The 20,252-nt window shown below is 40.1% G+C and overlaps 1 protein-coding gene and 1 long non-coding RNA gene across 2 annotated transcripts; one reads left to right on the forward strand and one right to left on the reverse strand.

Annotated features, from left to right (window-relative positions):
- Positions 1 to 3,617: 3,617 nt before the first annotated feature.
- Positions 3,618 to 9,453, forward strand: LOC139984052 (uncharacterized). The gene is made up of 2 exons (XR_011798916.1): positions 3,618 to 8,576; positions 8,619 to 9,453. It is a non-coding gene; the product is annotated as an uncharacterized lncRNA (long non-coding RNA).
- On the reverse strand, positions 6,967 to 18,476 carry LOC139984051 (tribbles homolog 2-like). The gene is made up of 3 exons (XM_071997715.1): positions 17,147 to 18,476; positions 12,699 to 12,991; positions 6,967 to 9,739 (listed from the first exon to the last, which is right to left on the reverse strand). The coding sequence occupies exons 1-3, from the start codon at positions 17,429 to 17,431 to the stop codon at positions 9,265 to 9,267; spliced, it is 1,053 nt and encodes a 350-aa protein (XP_071853816.1). The 5' UTR covers positions 17,432 to 18,476; the 3' UTR covers positions 6,967 to 9,264.
- Between the last annotated feature and the right edge of the window lie 1,776 nt (positions 18,477 to 20,252).

The raw sequence follows: 20,252 nt of genomic DNA on the forward strand, positions 1-20,252 counted from the left end.
AATTTATTCCATCAGTTTCTGCGCAATTCAATTGATACCATCATTGAAAATGACTGCATATCGTGTTGACAAATAAAGGACTTTTTCCAATATGACAATCGGCGTGTACTCCACTGAAGGCCAACATCACCCTTCGGGTCGTGAGATTGGAGTAGGCCCGAAGGGCAATGTTCGCACTAAACAATAATCTACTTTAAATTGGGTACTTGCTTAAATCATGTTTGGGTAGGTCAAACCATGGAACTATTACAGAAATATTCGGTAATAGCTCCATGGTCAAACAAACTATTAGGGATGTTCTGTACTGAAGTGCAAATTATGTCAAATTCCTTCCTATACAGCCGTCACATCGTACTATACTGCCAGGGTATATTCCGTGTGTAACATATTCTTTATAAGCATATGTTAGGTTTAAATGGAAAGCTTTTCGCTTTAATTTGCCATTAACAAAACGTCCGTACTATATAAGATGGCAACTATAATCCTCACTTGTTTTCTAAAACGAAAAAGTCACAGGATTGTAATGATTTTCGCTATACAGACGAGATGGATTGTGGTGCTGCGAACGGCGTGGGTACGCCAAAAGCTTTTGTTTAGAAAAGCTTGTAAATAGAGAATCCGAAGTGTTTAGAATTCTACATAAGCTCATTTGTTTTCCCATACGTTTATCCTGGATAAACTGGGCCGGCTTATATCGAAGCCTTCTCTTTCGATGAATCTGAGGGAATATAATTTAGCATGGGAGAGGCAGGGGGGGGGGGGTTAGGAGAGGGATACACCTTTCGGGCCCGGGGTCAATGGGTGGGACCTCAAATATGGAATTGGGGTACGGGAAAATGTTAGATAAAGAAGAAGTGATTTTTATTTTCATTACAGACTTCAGGCAAAATGGAAAGTGCCAAAAAAAAATGGGGAGCATGCGTGACTCATTGTTCCCGGGGCCCGAACGGAATCTCGGCGACGGCTTCACTACTTTAGCTCCCATCAGATCGATGGACGCCAGCATCTGAGGGAGATAAAGCCTGCACCTCCGTCATGTTGAGTTAATGATGAAACAATTAAACGGAAAGTAAAACTGAGTGTATATAATATATATCTTAACTTTAATTTCTCATGGGATATAGCCTATTCGATAAAGTGTTAAGACTCATTATAGGCGCGTTTTCTAGACGAACCTCTTTATATCAATATTATCCACGTTGACAAGCATCGTTTTGAGCTTGGTCGGCAATTACTTCCAAACCAGCCGATTATAATATAAGAATCGGCCTATGATGTTATACGACGCAATGCAGCCAAACACATAGCCTAGCTACATCGTACAAAACATGTATACTCAATTGGACGGTAGCCGAATGGCTCGAAACGTACACGTCACGTCCGGTGGCTATTCAATTCATTCTTAATTTTCTTTTCACGATTACTAAAGACCTTCACCAAATGAGAAAATAGTGGGTGTCTCTTGAAATACAAAATATAAAGACATGCATCTTTTGGCCGGCCAAGGGATTGAATCCACGAGCATCCACGAGCTAGTCTTCATTGTTTCTAATGTGCCCCATATCCCGACATTCGACCATTACTAAAAAAAAGAGCTACATTTGATACAAAAAGAGACTTTCCAATTATTATTATTATAATTATCATCATCATCATCATCATCATCATCATCATCATCATCATCATCATCATCATCATCATCATCATCATCATCATCATCATCATCATCATCATCATCATCATCATCATCATCATCATCATCATCATCATCATCATCATCATCATCATCATCATCATCATCATCATCATCATCATCATCATCATCATTTTTTGTTCAGTTTGACCAGATCAATTGGTTTCAGTGATGTGTTATGCATATGAAGAGAAAAGGGCTTGCATAACAAACGGGCTTGCATAAGCAACTTTCTTTTACCATCGAGGTAATTTAAAGGAAAAGGATTGTGAACAGCTATACGGTATACCGGTATACCGTATTAATTTCGGTAAAGTGAATGGGCGGTGCTGAGTATTAATTCCGTACTCGTGGCGAGTAGCGCCCACATCGGACCCCTGAAATGTTTATGACTAATTTATGTCATTCGTGTTTCTTAAAGTATATTCTGCAAATGTGAATTCATTATATTCATTATCATTCCATATTTCCCCTCCATGCCGTTTACTGGCCCCCTCGCTTCCCGGACTGTATCCCCTTACCCCCTCCCCCACCCCCCTCCTCTTCAGCTGTCTCATTTTACACATTTTACAAGCTTATAAATTTGCGATTAGTGAAGATTGAAAGAACTTGCAGCATTTTTCTTACAGTAATTAGTTTCCCACACTTTAATTGAAATTCTGTTCTGGATGCTCTTGCCCCCTTTGAGATACTCAAACATGTTTAATTCATTTCAAATACTGAGATTAACGTCGAAAATTTCGAAAGTTTCAAAAATTGATTTGCTTTCCTTATATAAATTGTGAAAGCATTGTGTGTGGGGTGGGTGTGGGCGGGGTGTTTACACCTCTGCCCCTTCTTGAACCCCCCAAAAAACATGAAAAGCAGATTCGAGCATAACTTTGCATGTGGACTTACATATATGCCATATTTAGAGCGTATAAATGTGCCTCAAGATGCACCCTTCACGTCACAATTTAATTTTTGGGTGATAGGGTGGGATTTGCGGATCTCCACCTCCCCCCCCCCCCTCCAAACTGTGGGAGTGAGCTTCAATTATCCCAGGGTCACACTCATTCGAACCGGGTAAGATTGGTTTAATTGTCGACTAGATGCAAGAACGCTACTTTATCTGGGCTTTTTCGTTTGTGTGTTTGGCTGTCTGAACCTCGCGATGGAAACATGTTCGGCAAACAGCATTGTCTGCCAAAGCACGTTATGGCCGATAACTCTTCAAGAATTGTCGTCAGAGCACGGCTACCGTTTTTGTAGATCAGAAACAGCGCCACTAATTTGCATACGCGCTATCATAGCGGTTTAGCACAGCAGCTTATAAATGCCATCAAGATAAGAGTATATAACTCTAATAAGTTGACATTTGCGGGAAATTGTTGCAATGTCGTCATTTCAACAGTTTTCAGAAAATTGTCAAATTGTACGCTTGGAAAGAAGTTAACAGCTGAACGATTCGCTCAAAATTGTTGAAAAGACAGAATGTAGTACCGGAGTATTGTCATTTGCCCAGGATTGTTAAACTGCACCACTTGGAAAAAAACGTCAACAATTGAACTTTTGAAAACGATTCTAGAATTTTCGATATAACACAGGCAAATAATTCATAATTTTTTCTGTTGCTTATTTTCTAAGGAAATTACCTTCCCAATTGAACGTTTGCCCCCGAAAATTGTCACCTTATTAGGGTAAGGATGTTGCCTTAATGGAGATTAAAGGCTACCGTAGCCGAGCTACGTTGTCCCTGCGCAAAGGGGAACTGGAGTCAATCGAACAATGTTATTTTGTCTGTTTGAGAAATTAGACGTTATTCTTACGGCGTTAATGGTGCATGGCCGGTTGAAGGGTTTCTCCCTTAATTGAAACGATCGTTACGTGTAGTGTATATGTACTTAGCATATTAAAAGAAATTAGCAATATTTTGGTAACATGTCGCAATTTAGGAAAGGTTACCAATGGAACAAGTTTGAAATAATTTCTTACGACAACGTAATGGGAAAAGCGATCAAATTAGCATTTAATACAGTCTGCAGTTTGTTGCATTTCCTTGTTCGTTTGTCAAGAAAATACATCCACCTGCAAGTTAACAACAATTTGCAAAGTTGCAAGTTTATTTTCCGTAATGGCAACTTACGCTTCCGTAGTTATCGATCCTTTGGAAAGCTGCCAACTATAGACACAATGAGATGTGTCGCAATCATTTCGCAACCGGAACTACGAAGTATGTACATATTGCATCATCGTAGTGCGAAGCCATAGTACAAGTGACCTTATACTTGCTTACCGTGTGTAGGTCTCGCACCACAATTAATTGTTCTATCGACTTACACACTATACTCGTCACTTTCAAGACCTGTCAAAGCATAGATAGAAGTTTTCAACTGGTATATATCCTACCCACCACATGATAGCTGAGTTCTTGGCCTGTCATAGCACTTGCAAATTTTCATATCATGACAGTTTAGATTTTGAGCTAGAAGAGGAGCAAGTTTAGCATACTGAACCCCAACCATTCCATCTGCTCGCTCGGAGTAATATCAACATGTAACCAAAGATTTTCTACAATGGTTTATATCACAGTTCAATCCTCCCTATTTTCACACCATCTGTCAAGGGCGTAGGAACCGGGGGGCTGGGGGCGCCAGCCCCCCTGTGAAAAATATGGTGGGGCGGAAGTATCATTCCGCCCCCCGCTTCGCAAGTCAGAAAACCCCTTTTTCATTTCCAAATGTGAAAAAAATCTCATTTGGAGCACCAAATTGCATCTAAGGCCAGGTGAAAATGCAAAATTATTTACAAAATGGAGTGGGTGTTGAAATGTGCTATATTGCACCAAATTGCATCTGAGGCCACCTGGAAATGCAAAAAATTTCCAAAGGGGAGGGGACACCCCCTCCCCTTAGACCCCTCCCCCAGGCCGGCCATCAGTCTTCAGCCCCCCCCCCCCCACTCAAGAGTACCTTCCTACGCCACTGCTATCTGTACTTTAAATTATGATCGTTCACATAAAAGCAGAAAAAAACAAAGCATGATGGTAACTGATAATATGCTTAAACAAGCATTACATTAGGTACTTTTAGCTCTTTTCTCCGACAATGGTTAACCTTTCGAGCGGATACACTACTGTAATTGTGGTACGGTACCTTTATAAACTGAGTCATTTCCAACATGGAAGTATTTTTTTAACTGACCAAGTAATTTCTTCCACGGTTCAAAGAAATTAACATTCACGCCATCACAGGCTAAACGCTATCCAATAGAAACAGGTGTTGCGACAGAACCGATATAGCTCCCAGAATATGGCCGTCATACAAGGGAACTCTGAAAGCTCACTAGGCCGGACTGATGCCCACGGCAAGGGGTGGGGAGACGAGGCCAAGCAGAGCCCTGCACCAGAACGAAACATATTACAGTGAAATATCACATGAATTTCATCGATTCTAGAACATGTAGGAGCCATAGCCTACAGCGAATGGGAATCCGCCTGCCCCCAGCTTTACTTCTGGAGTGAACGCGACTTCACAGCATGTCATGACTTTGACCTTCACAGAAAGACACGATAGAGTTGTTGTTCTACTTAACTACTACAGTGGAACAAGTCAACACGTGACACTATTCCACCGCCACTCTGATCCAAATCGTTACCACAGATAAATAAAAACGAGGCCCAAATCCGAATGAAATTGAGGTTTATTTATCTGCACCCCCCCCCCCCTACATTTTTCTGCGATAGTGTCCTCCAAGTTAATGATTTATCCTTGAAAAAAATGGCAAGAGGTCGCAGAAATCACGAATGAGATAATCATTGGAAAATATCATTGGCAATAAATTTGAAATCGTTGGTGAAAGATTGGATCTGAGTGGAGGGGGATGTAAGACAGAATACGAAGGGGCCAGAGTTGGTTAGCTGGGGGGAAAGGATACTACATTATTGTCTGAAAGTTAAGGTCTACACCTTTTAAGTGGACACAATTTTTTGAAGGTTTCCCTTTGACGTGGGAAATATTCTCCAAGACCTATGCGGGAGGGTGAGCTTTTGAGTACAAACACCTCAACATTTCCTGTTACAGGAAACTCACGTTTTTTGTTTACGGTTTTTTCCGTTGGTTAAGAGGAGGGGAAATTGTCTCCCTCACCCTCCATTCCCTGCTGGCATCATTAAATGGGGTATTTCCGCAATGGTATTAATATGGTACCCTAGTTTGACTTTTATTGGGGTGGTAGGCTTCTCCTATTTACTAACATGTCATTTGTTTTATATTTCAATGAGCCTATACCATGCATAGTAGCGTCTCTTAAATACATTGCATAACTATTATCCATATTAAGATGCAGGCTGGGGTAGGAAGAAGGGGGTTGGAGTCGAGGATAAGGTTATCCAGATATACAATGATTGATGCAATGTAATACAATTTTTTTTATTAAAGTTCAAAATGCAAATATGGAGAAGACGACGATATTAGTGGTTGACCGTTTCGGACTTTTCTATTTTTGTATTGGGAGTAACTTCACACAATCAAAAAACAAACCATATTATTATTAATACTGATCTCTATTCTCATCTTTGACAAATTAATAAACAACAACCGTTTCCTTTCAGTTTTTAACGCATTTTCAATAACTCCAGGTTCGATTAAAATTATAAATGAAGCAGACAGCAGATGATGAGGGCTTATTGGACTCTGCAAATGAATAATATACCATTTTATTTGCCTGCGTGATGATGTGAATAGAAGAGGGGGGGGGGGGAGGGACCGGAGAGGGGGAAGAGGGTCCGGAGAGAGGGAGGAATAGGAACCAAATCCAAACATTATCACTGGTTCACATGATAGGGATCTCTGTGATGAACAACTTGCCCACATAGATGAGGGGAAAAAAAAAAACCTTTCAATGTTTTTTTCTTCCCAATCTCACAATTGAAGACTTGAGCAAGTCTAAATATGTCATAACTAAAGCCATATATACTTGAATATTTAACTATTTTTGTTTCTATATTCATTACTGTTATTTTTTCTGTAGTGGATATACGGTTTGCAGATGCTGGATGTAGAAGGTTTCAAATGTCGTAACATAAAAACCAAATTATGGCACTGGTTTCAGCCTCAAGACTGCCTACATTCAACTTCAAAAATATGGAATTCAAAGCAATCGGACAGTTAAGGTCCCAACGTCTCCCCGCCCCCTCCCCGTGGCACCAATGACATCACAAATCAACAAATGGCAGCCCACAGCCATATAATCTTCCAGACAGACCAAGATTTCCTCTGATCAATGTTTGGAGATTTGGGGGGGGGGGGAGGAGAGAGAAGTAGGTGTGTTCATCACAGACATATATCATGTTAGGCTACAAAGATCATGGTTTGGGTTTGTTCCTCCATTAGAAACGATGTAACAGGAGTGTATTTTCTATCGAAACCACTATTTCAAAGGTGGGTTCAATTTAAATGATAACACCCGCCAAAATCCATTTTTATATATTATTTTATCTTCGGTATCATGGCATACCAGTTCTTTCCCGGTCCTTTGGGTACACAACAAATATCAGCTGCTATATTGGGTTAGAGCACCAAAGCACACTTTAAGAGTGACGATATTACCCTACCCCTGCAGAATTTGTGCACCCTGGGTGCACCACTCCCCCCGCCCCCACCCCCCACCTGGACTTCATACTCTGTAAGCTTGATTAAGCTTAGTAGTAAGCACAGGCACACTGATGGATTACCCACTGTCATCTACTTCACAGAAGTCGAGTAGAATCGTGGTCTAACTACAGTATTAAAGCTACTAGATCAATTGTAGAACCAAATATCTACTGATGTTCTTAACAGGTTAAATTGGGGTTTTTTTTCAGCAATTACTTACCTTGATCTTGAAGAGAGAAACCAGCAAATTGAAATGATTTGTACACCATGTATAATTCCTATGGCATTTCGTTATTTTGTACCCTCTCCCCCTGTACAGTATGTGAAAGGTGGGAGACCTTGGTTTAGTCTTGTGTAAATGCAGAACTATACAGATATACTTTATATATGATTACACCTCTCTAGTAATGATATAATACAATTATGATGTCATATTTTCCTTCCTTCAGGCTTCAACCATGACCACACAAAAAGAAGCTAACATCACCTGGTCAACAGTGAAATGTCACCAGATGCAGTTATCACCACCTGCATGGAGTTAGAAGAGAGTAACTGTAATTTAATGTGTAACCATGTCATCAACTATAACCAACTAGCTGAACTTGACAGTAACCAGCAGAGATAACTTTAATAACCAGCTGAACTTGACAGTAACCAGCTAAGGAACAGTAATCAACAGCTGAACTTGACTGTAACCAGTTGAGGTGACAGCAATGAGCAGCTGAACTTGACAGTAACCAGCTGAGGTAACTGTAATCACTAGCTGAACTTGACAGTAACCAGTTGAGGTAACAGCAATCAGCAGCTGAACTTGACAGTAACCAGCTGAGGTAACAGCAATCAGCAGCTGAACTTGACAGTAACCAGCTGAGGTAACTGTAATCAATAGCTGAACTTGACAGTAACCAGCTGAAGTCATTGTTATCGCCAGCTGAACTTGACAGTAACCAGCTGAGGTAACTGTAATCACTAGCTGAACTTGACAGTAACCAGTTGAGGTAACAGCAATCAGCAGCTGAACTTGACAGTAACCAGCTGAGGTAACTGTAATCACTAGCTGAACTTGACAGTAACCAGCTGAGGTAACAGCAATCAGCAGCTGAACTTGACAGTAACCAGCTGAGGTAACTGTAATCAATAGCTGAACTTGACAGTAACCAGCTGAAGTCATTGTTATCGCCAGCTGAACTTGACAGTAACCAGCTGAGGTAATTGTTATCACCAGATGAACTTACCAGTAATCACCTGAGGTAACTATTATCACCAGCTGAACTTGACAATAACCAGCTGAGGTAATTGTTATCACCAGCTGAACTTGACAGTAATCAGCTAAGGAACAGTAATCAACAGCTGAACTTGACAGTAACCAGTTGAGGTACAGCAATCAGCAGCTGAACTTGACAGTAACCAGCTGAGGTAACTGTAATCAACTCATAACACAATAACAGTTAACTTTACTCAGTAGATGAAATGGATAGCTATCACCAAGGTTAACTGCAGACACCCGCCTCCCATGCTATGATTGGTTACAAATTAATATGCTTCCCTATTGACATAAACAAAATACCGATCTATTATAAAACAAAACCCTCCATCTGGTTTTAACTATCAAAATCTACCAGTGCTGCTGTTGGGTATAAAGAAACTTTCACAATTTTAATACAAAACACATGGAATAACTAGCGAAAAAAACCTCTCCCCTGCTTTCTGCAACTGAACCAACGTTTAAAGTATCGCTCAGCAGCTACCTCTCTCTGCATTTAAAAGGTGATGTACCCTCCTCCACGGTGCAAACCCTCTGAACCCACGGACGTTCAATGTCTCACGGGTGACCCCCTTCCCCCCCTATCTTGGTATAACTTCACCCTGAAAAATAATATTTCAATACTTTGTTAATCCCTCTGGTGGTGTGGCAGTGATCTATCAGAGTGGGAATCTTTACGTGAAGAAGAACATGTCCCCCTCTTCAAATACTATGTCGGGAACCAGCTGGTCGGGGGCAGCCTTGGTCTTGCCGGACGACCGTGACGTACCCTCCGAGAAGCTGTGGAACCAAGGATGGCACAGGATCTCCTCCGTGGTGAGCCGTTCGCTCGGGTCTACTCTCAATATGCTGTACAAGAGGCATTTGGCCAGTGGGGACAGTGACTCGGGGACGACGAACAGCCCCTGGCGAATCTTGGCAAACAGTTTGGCGAGCTCGGCGTCGTGAAAAGGATAACGTCCGACTAGCATTGTGTAGAGGATCACACCCAGGCTCCATACGTCTGCTTGCTTGCCAGAGTACACCCCAGAGGGGTTGAGTATCTCCGGGCTGACGTAGGCCGGGCAGCCGTGCTTGTCTTGTAAGGTGTCATCCTGAGGGTCGGGGAGAATGTGCGCATCTTCTAAATTATCTAATACCAGATGAGTTCTGCAAGAGAAGAGGAAAAGAAAAAGAGCTGTAAAGTATTCCGCTGGACAATGTCGGTTTCTTGTAGACACTGTCTCACCAAGAGAACAGACAAATTTATACTAGATGCAATGATTAAGGCCTATGCACTGCACAGTCTCCAGGTATGTTCAACATGTTGGCATAGACACTTGTTTGAAATGTAGGATGCTGTGGAGGTTGCAGAAAAATATCCATTGTTATTTATTTTTATTGTTATAAATGATGACACTGCTCTTGCTGCAGCTTTTCTTTTCGACACGGCGGCGACCACCACACTTACGTTGGAAGCTGCACAGTACATCTGGTATTGCAGACACAGAACCGTTGTTATCTCCGTGCATACAAGCTCTTACACACAAAATCCAAACCTGGGCAAAATGCATGTATACACACACCCACCCAAATGAGTACACTATTTCATGCTCTGCACACTGAGAGAGGCAAGGACTACAGTAGCCACTACTGGAATGTATTTACTGTATAAGAATATAGGTGGTTACCGTGGGTGACTGAGTAAAGTGGATGCACCTGACAGAACAGACTGGGGTTCCATAACACAACTGTAGAATTTTTTACAGTTTTATGCTAACTATACCCAAGAATACTTCAACATACTATATCATATTGTATAAATATATAGATATGCTTAATTTAACATTTTAAATACTGAATGATTCTGAGAATTTGTTGAATTCCTCATTTTGAGTAGATAAATGATTTAATACATTGGTTTACTGCGAAAGCGACAAAACATTATGATTTCTGAAATGGCAACTAAACGACCTTGTCCCTATACAGCTACAAAATGTCACTTTAGAACACTGTGGACAATATATTTTGAGACTTTCTAGTAGGATTGTATTTTAATGATCAATGTTTATAACAGCCTCAGGGAATAAGATCTTTTTATGTGTTCAAACTTTATCTAGCAGTTTTGAAGGCTCTGACTTCGGTTTCTTATAAAGTACTACGGTCCCTGTGTGAAAAATTGCGCAACACATTGTTTGGAGTTTCTAGCAACCAGACCATTTTGCATCTATAGCCTTTTTGCGATCAACATGTGATACCTGATAAATGAGTCCAGGCTGTGTATTATACAACCACTCAACCTCAACTCTGACAATATTCACTGTGCACAGAGCACTGCTCATCACTCTCATCACTCCCTAGCTTGGTACATAACATGATATTACTGCTGATGTCCCCCTATAGAGCCCCAACAGGTGGATCCAACTTCGAGTAGTGCTGCACAGTTTATCAATACACCACCTTATCAGCACAGAGCCAGCCTGTCTGTCAATACGATTGCAACAGCAAACAGACAGATCTCTTGCAACATTAGGGAAATCCCTGCCAGCAGTTTTCAAAGAGAAAGTAAGGCAGGCAAGAAAGGTTAATTGCAACATCTTTGGAAAATGCCCAGGGAGTATCAATTCCACATAACAATGAAGGTCAGGACTAATCAGTACACAAGGGCAATACAGAAAGTCAAGAGACGCAACTTACAGTATGCTGCATTTATGTAGTACAGTATGGATACTGTATGTGCAGTACAGTTATACTGTGCAAAGATGTACAGTACAGTATGTTTTACATGGTAAGGTATGGCACACTTTGTACTGTGAACAAGATGTACAGTATGTGCATGTTGTACACATGGTACTGTATGGTACAGTATGTACTGTGAACAAGATGTACAGTACAGCATGTTGTATATAAGGTACTGTATGGTACAGTATGTACTGTGAACAAGATGTACAGTACAGCATGTTGTATATAAGGTACTGTATGGTACAGTATGTACTGTGAACAAGATGTACAGTACAGCATGTTGTATATATGGTACTGTATGGTACAGTATGTACTGTGAACAAGATGTACAGTACAGCATGTTGTATATATGGTACTGTATGGCACAGTATGTACTGTGAACAAGATGTACAGTACAGCATGTTGTATATATGGTACTGTATGGTACAGTATGTACTGTGAACAAGATGTACAGTACAGCATGTTGTATATATGGTACTGTATGGCACAGTATGTACTGTGAACAAGATGTACAGTACAGTATGTTGTATATGATACTATATATGGTATACATGTATATGGTAGATGCATGTATTTACATACATGGTACTGTACAGTATGTACACTGTAGAGAGATATAAATGTATTTATGTATCCTACAGTTATATAAGGAACAGACCCATGCACCAGGAACATGGAAATTGCACCACAATTTAAGGGGAACTATGTTCTATTGTTGAGCCAGTATTCCCCGCACCAATCACTTGTTTGCTTGGCTCATGCTGACGTCAAACTAGTGCGAAAGCCCTTTATCAGTGCCTTTTGTTCACTCCAGCTTTGACCTTTGACCTGTTACCTTTTACGGAACCTGCCCTTTTCATACATCCAGATCCGTTAACGCTCAAAAAAGGGTTAGTACAGTAGACTTTTCGAATGCTTTCGAATTTCTGAATGAGAAAATTCCAGTAAAATATTCCCCTGGTTATGGCATAAAAATTACCCATAATTTCTTTTTTTAGAAGACTACAGTATGTGAATGGGTAATTCAACTTTGTGTTCACAAGTGCTGAGAGATTATACAATGTAGACTGAACGCACAGAATTTGATTTTGCAAGTTTACACTCTGCCGGGAATGGATCGTTATTCCAACTGAGTAGCACCCCAATCTCCTCCCCCCCCCCCAACCCACTCCATCGGACACCCTGCCACCCCTCTACTGAAGAGAAATAATGCTATATATATAGTTTCCAAAGTCAGTACCACACCCTAAATGAGATGGTTAATTCTGGTCACCGAGCGCAACAAACTCTTCACATCCCAAAGTCCGACTAGTTATCGGACTTTTCACCTCCTGAATTCAAAATTTCAGACCCAATAAAAATATACGACTATGTACTGGTTACTTACTGCTCTGGATTAGCGAAGACAAATTTTCTTAGTTTCAGATCCCTCAGGATGATACCGCTCCTGTGGCAATGGGAAACAGCCGAGACGATCTGGCGGAACAGCCGGGCGGCCTGCGGCTCCTTCAGCTTCCTCTGGCTCCTGATGTGAGTGTGAATGTCCCCGTAGGTCCACGGGAAGAAAACGTACGCGTGGTCGTCGCTGAACAGAAGTTCGTGCACATTGTTTATGTTCTCTTGGGGCGCCACGTTGAAGCGCGGAGCAAAGGTCTCCTGGTACTTGGATCTCGAAGCAATCTGTGGACAAAGGTAAGACAGAACTCTTGAATGTCAAGAAAAAATTTATATAAATTGAACTATTTACAGGTTTATAGCATTTGCAGTCAGACTGCTCACAACAGCGCCACATGCACACACACACCAACTGGCACACACGTCGCATGCCATGACTATTACGTACCATTATTCACAGTACTGTTTGCTGTGATGTAAAGATTGCACGTTACACTTTGACGACGTTGTGACTACTGTATGATATCTTCCAAACCAACTACATCATTGGTAACAAACCTATTTCATGGAATCAACAATTTGTACACAATCTGAGCATTGTCAATTTAAGTCTTTTTTCTCACAAGAAATAAGAAAGACCAAAAAACAAAATCCTGCTCTTTAACAGAGATCTACCACTTAACAGCACTCGAATACTATACAGTGCTACAGCACGGTAATGTACAGTAAACCACCAAAATTCTGTTGGTTTTTAGTTTGTCAAACACAGGCATCTCTTTATATAATTCAACCATGCAACATGCATCCATCTCAGAAAGGTCACAACACGGTCGTCATCCTACTGAATGAGAAATGCCTCTGGCGTCTAGACAAAAAAAAAAAAAAACTGAAATATCCCTTCGAGACCCAACCTAAATTCTTAAACCTCCAATCTTAAGGACTAAACATTTTCTGAGGCGTGATCGCCCAATCGCATGATGCAGCCAGCGCCTACCATGATTGGACTCATGAACTGTATATATATATATATCTGGATTGTGCCAATAGTGCGGTCGACTCGGTCCCTTCAGGAGCGCGATAGAGTATGACTGACTGAGCAAAGACTTCTGTGGAAATTTGGCGACGGAAGAACCGCGATCAAGTTTTTATCAACTTAGAACCATTGTAGCAGGGCTAAAGAACAAAAGATATAAGTTATGTCATTTCCTTGGTTACGAAAGAGAAAACTGCGGATGACTGATTGAGCGTCCTCTGTTGAAATAGTTTTGTCATTTTTAAATTTAGTGTAGCGTGATCACTATAACCAGTTTGCAATGCTGCAGTGCTTACATTGACAAAAAAAAAGAACAACAAAACCCATCAATATCTATGAGCTGTAAAATGACAAATTTCTGATGCCAATTTTTGCAGACTGTGAGTTCAGAAAAAAACCTTCCCACCATAATTACTTCTACGGTATGTAATATTCAAGCAGGGAATTCTCATTTGGTATAAAACCGTAAGGTAGAATTTTTCATCAAAGTGAGAGTCTGTGAGAGTGACGTACTAATACAGAATTTCCATTTCATACTGGCAGTGAAACTATCGCCGCCGCTAAAACACACGTTTCTACATTTTCTCTACTGTCTACCAGGGCTGTTAGCAAGGTGTTGTGCAATTGGAACACCACAAGTTGTCAGAATTTGGCTGGTACTGTAAGATCATTATTTGAAGAAAAAAACAATCAGCTCTTAGTATCTTTAATTTTAAGTAAATCGCCTTTTATGTACCTATTTTTAAAAGTCAGTGCACAATAGGCGTCTCAATGAGGCATCTGACAGGTACAGTAGGAATCACCAATATATCCAAATATCCCAATTTAACTAACTTCTGAGAGGGACCAAAACACACAATTTGAAGATTAAATTTCGGAGTCTGAGCCTTCCACCATAATGTACAGTAGTTAGTGTAAAGTTTATGTTCAGTAAATCTTTCCCCCAAAAATAATATAATTCTGCACTAAATACAATTATGTTCATATGAAAGGTAATCTTACATACTACCTGAATACACCCTTCCCCCCCCCCCAACCCCTGCCTTACCACCACCCTCAAAATCCAGACCTGTATATATTGCAAACAGTTGACAATTCTAGAACCTAGTTCGAGATGAAGCAAGAACGAGAAAGAGATCTCGTAGATGAACGCACATTTAGGCTTCAGCATATCATCATACTTGACGTATATACAGTATATATACCGTAAACTAAAAGTATATATCAAACTAGATTCGACCGCACTCTGAGAATAGAAAGCAAAGGATAAAATAAATAATCGGCTTCCTTGCCAACAGTTAAAAATAGAACCACTGGAGTGACCTTTTCCTTTCCCTGCATTAGATCCGATGACAGTCAACTGTGAAAGTACAGCAATGAACAACCACCAAATTCCTCTTGTTCGAAAGTCTTTCCGACCCTATTTTGCCGTACTTTGGGGAAATTTCCTCCAGTTCTGCTGATAGAATTATCTTTCACAGCACGCTGACTCACTGCAATTATTTTTTTTGCCTCTCCCACTCATTTTTAACTTCTTTGCTAAAAGCAACCTTACAAGAAAATTATAGCAAAGCTCCCCTAAGACAGTAAATGATAACCCCATCAACGAATATTTCAAAGGCTATTTCGCAACTACCAAGAAAACAATAGGCATTGTGTTTAAATAAGCCATTGTCAGATATAATCTCTCTCTCCCCTGATATTACTACACTACAGCTTATCACAGTTGAGTTCCACTTGATGCTCTATTCAACCTTTAACCGGAAATATATTGACCAGTATTACCAGATGTCCCATACATTAAATAGTGTATTCTCTTGTGTGCACACTGGCCACAGTGAGAAAGGTCGAGGTTTGTGTATTGTGCAATAGTCGTATAATTGCACAATGCTTTTCACACACACTCACACACACTGACTAAGAACGTGAGTACTACCTGCCCACTCAAACCAGAAATTTGAAGGTGAATCAGATGCATGAAAAAGCAGGTCAACCTGAGGTTTCTTCACCAAGGAAGTGTAGAACGACTGATATTGACTCACTGTGGGATACTTAGTTAGAATTGTAGACCAAATTTACTCACTGTATAAAATGGTCATGGCTTTGTTTTTGGTCCCATGATACAATATTGCTCACTGATGATCATAGTTATTGTCATAGCAACAACTTTGCAAAACTGTTATTGTTTCTCTGTACTATTTTATTTATGTTTTGGCAATGTCATGCCTCAAGACACAAATTTCCAATGAAATTTCAATTTTCAATGGTATTTCTAAATGAATTTTTAAGTGCTCTTAAGTTTTGTTAAACCTATAATCTCTATACTGTATGTATACAAGCACACATCTGATTTGCATCCATACATATATATATATATGTACACCAAATAACTACAACCATGTAAAAGTGAAGTTATTCACAATCATTTGAAATTCATCACTTGCTTTCGATGACATGTCACTGGTTACAGTGAAGCAAACAAAACAAGTTGACATTATTGTACGTTGGACTTTCGTAAGCAACATACTTAGTTTGATCAAGTAGCATCGAAAGTGTACGTCATTCGATTCTACAGGAAAACACACTTTTCGAGAATGTAGTCCCTTACACGTCATAGATCTATTGCGCAATCAGACTTGTAATTCCGAGGAAAGTTGGAACATTTCCTTCGGGAGACACTTGCAATGTCCTCACTCTGTCAGTTGATGATCTTTGTTCATCCGGAGTTTTGGAACAAATTACGAGAATCGCTCCACTAAATGGAACCTGCTGGAAAAAAGGCCCACAGAGCCCTGACCTCTGTCCTGCCAACAGTTTTAACAGAGTGGGTGCAGGCTTACAGGATGGTCCACACCGCTCACTTCAGCTGGTTCATAGATCAGTGAGTGGTGCACCCGCCATCAGCATCGTGGGCAGCCAGTCAGGCTGTCCTGATAAAAGAACACAGTGACTTGAGAATCAGACCGGTGCACTGAACTCTATGAAACTACTTGAGACAAATTCAATCCCAAATATATAGTAATACATATCTGTATAGGACTCTACACAACTGTCAAGAGAATTGCTGAAACGTGTGCAGGCTCAGGGTTTTTTTTTAAGGCATTTTTCGAATGTCTAGGTCTGCTTAAACGTACAGTATAGAACACTTCAAGTATTTTTTTGCAATGAATAGTCATCTTGTTACTGTAACACAGTAATGCAAGCCAAACTATTAAGCTTAGTAAGATAACTCACAGAAAGGGCATTCATGAACACGTCATTTCCTGGTTTTAGTGAAAACGTTTACAATGTACCCTGTTCAGAATTAACACGGTCAATGCTTGTTAGCTAGGTTAGTAAGTTATTGCATCATCACTGTAAATAATGGACAGTACCAGTTAAATGCTGTGTTAGTTAAATGAACTTACCTTTACTGTGAATTTCTCCTCCGATACAGAATCCCAGGCCTTGAAGGTGCTACAGTCAATCTGGTCCGAAATAACATATTTTCCTATCTTTTTTAGTGGTTCATTTCCCTTAAGAGACAATGGTATAAAGTTAGGTGGAGTCGGCGCTGATAAATGAGGGCTGATACTCCCACTAAAAAAAGAATTGTTCACACTCTGGGGTGTGTCTTGCGATGAGAGTTCATCCTTACTACGGCCATGGTGATGACCAATAGGGATGGGAACAGATTGTCTACGAATGCTCATCTAAAAATATATAATTTCCTTACTTTTGCAAACCTGCTTTCTTCCAATTCAGGCCTACAAAGAAAAATCAACAGAGAAATTTACTTTTCTCTAAAACTCAAAATAAATGTACAGTTATTTCCTGAGAGATAGTACTAACAATGTTAATAATGAAGAGCTTTACTTTTCGAATTTGCTGTTTACTGCTAAAAGTAAAACTGAGAGAAACATGAACAAAGGGGCGCGCGCGTTATACTTTTTTTAAATGATATTTTTGGGCCAGGGTTGCTAAGGGTGGCTGACGATGTGAAAGAAATGGAACCAATTGTATAGAAGGAATACTGAAAAAGTCAAAGTATTTATCCATGAAAACGTGAGTTCTTAATATCAACACAAATATTGAGCTTTCCAGCATGAAGATATTCCGAACCTGTTAATTTTTGGAGGAGATGAGAGCATTTGACCGTGTATTGAGCCAGTCCTGTGTGGCGGTGTAGGGGGTCTCTCCCCGCTACAACAAGTGTAAAAAAGCCATGCTTGGCACTGTTTTCGTAGGGAGTATAAACTACGAAGTTATTGCACGAATAAGACACATATCGATGATCCAGCCATCTTCGGTGTCAAGAAAAATTGGCGAAAGATTTTGCAATACAAAGCGGTATTGTGGTAACGTGGAAACCTCCAACTTGAGCCAACAAATTGCAATGCAGTTGCACGATGTGACGTCACTAACTGTGATGCAATTTCTCCAGTCCAAGTCCGATGGCTCGGAAATTCCAATTTCTGCTTTTATTTTGTCTCCTTCTGTTGATGCCTTCCCAAATGAGATGCAGAATTATCTGGTATCTCAATATTTCCTTCGGGTTTCTAACTGCCGACTTGCTAACAGAACTGTGGAACCGGCAACGTTCTTCTAGCCGATCCCAGCCTAAAGGGTTGGGAGAGATTTTGTTCCTGTACTGACAGCCATGTTGGCAGAAAAGAAATGAACGCAATGTATGTCTAACGTACCACGCACCGTACCTAGTACTTCTACGCGTACTAGTATACCTTACGTATACAAGTAAATGGCAAACAAGTACGTGTAATATATGTGCATATAGTATACGTGTAATAGATGTATGCAGTCGATTTCGGTGCATAAAGAGCCCCGGATGTATTATGTGCAGCTCAGACATATTGCTCCACCAAGCATTCATTCAACACATCGTAAATTACCCGTCGGTTATAATTTATAATAAATTTGGACAGAATGTTAGGAATGAGCACGAATTTAATCATATTTTCCATTTAAATATGTATAATTTTGCATCTTTTTCAGTTTGGTTCTCTCTCTATCCCAGACAGAGGGGTGAGATAAGTCGAATAACGCCAAAAAGTAGCTCCTTTCGTGGATTATTTTACTACGCATAAACGAACTACTTTCAGAGTGTAGGTGTGTGATTGCGAAATTTCTGGATCATGATGCAATATCTAAACCAAGCTCTCTACAATAAACCCAAAACGGAAGTGATGCTTCCAATTATGGCAATTGGATGACTCAGTTTTGTCTACGTATCAGTTCTTTGAAATGTTTTAACCAATCACCGCATTCCACTTAAACTTGGCATGTAAACGGAACTATTAGCGAGAAACAAACCGAAAAAAATCTTGCGAGTACTGTCGTAATATGAATACGTCTGATATAACAGATCCAAGAAGGCTTAACTTGACTTTTCAAGAGTTGAATGAAATGCTGAGTTTCCAATGATATCCATGATGAACTAACTAGTACATCAAGATCACATTTCTAGTCCACGACATTACGCCTTGGATATTCAGTGGTCTTTTGCTAAAAGTATCTATCATGTTGATTATAATAATTGACAAGGACACAACATCGGGGAATGGGATGGTTAATTTTCGAGGCCAAGGAAAAACTTGAGCAGGGGTTCACCCGTTATTGAAGATTCAGGTTTCCTTTTCAAAAGTTTCCTCCTTGTAATATAATGGCCTATAATTTCTGCCTGAAATGTTGGAGATTAACATGTTAGCTAATCAAACATATATTTGTTCCCAACGAAGTAAACTAAGTGCTTATGACATGCCCGGCCCACCTGTTGTCTTGTTTCCTTTCAATATACTGGCTATTATGATTTATTATGCCCTGCAATGGGGGGGGGGGGGGGGTTATGGCAAGCCATGTGGGACAAACACTGCATAATATATCAGCGTATTAATCGTAATTTATACGCGTATTATATACCCGTATATATTATTTGCCAATCATATGGCCCAAATATATCCGCGTATTAATTCGAATATATACACGTATTAATTCGAATATATACACGTATTAATTCGAATATATACACGTATTAAATAGAATACATATGGGGATTAAATCCAATATATGCACGGATTAATTAGAATATACACAAAACACATTTCCGCTCTTGCTGTGTACATATACCAACGATACATGTTTTGGCGGGCTTGCGAGATCGCTTCATAAAGCAAAACTTTACACATGTACAAAACATATTCGAATTAATACGCGTATATATTCGAATTAATACGCGGATATATTATGCGGTGTTTGTCCCACACGGCTTGCCACAGGGGGTGGGGGGGGGGTTACTTTGGGGTAGGACAACCTTGGCGCCAACAATTTAGCCTAAATATTTTTCTGGAAATGACGGTATTATTGTCATGGTAAGTGTTACTGAGTTTCCGTCATATAACACACCTGTCTACATGTTATCTCATTTTTATATAAACGGGTTTGTGAGAGTAATGTACCCCCCAGTGTTGAACTTCAATCGAGTGCGACACATCGACAGTTACCCGAGACTCAACGGTC

This window comes from Apostichopus japonicus, chromosome 17 (assembly GCF_037975245.1).
Source record: "Apostichopus japonicus isolate 1M-3 chromosome 17, ASM3797524v1, whole genome shotgun sequence".
In the NCBI taxonomy this organism is placed as follows: Eukaryota; Metazoa; Echinodermata; class Holothuroidea; order Aspidochirotida; family Stichopodidae; genus Apostichopus; species Apostichopus japonicus.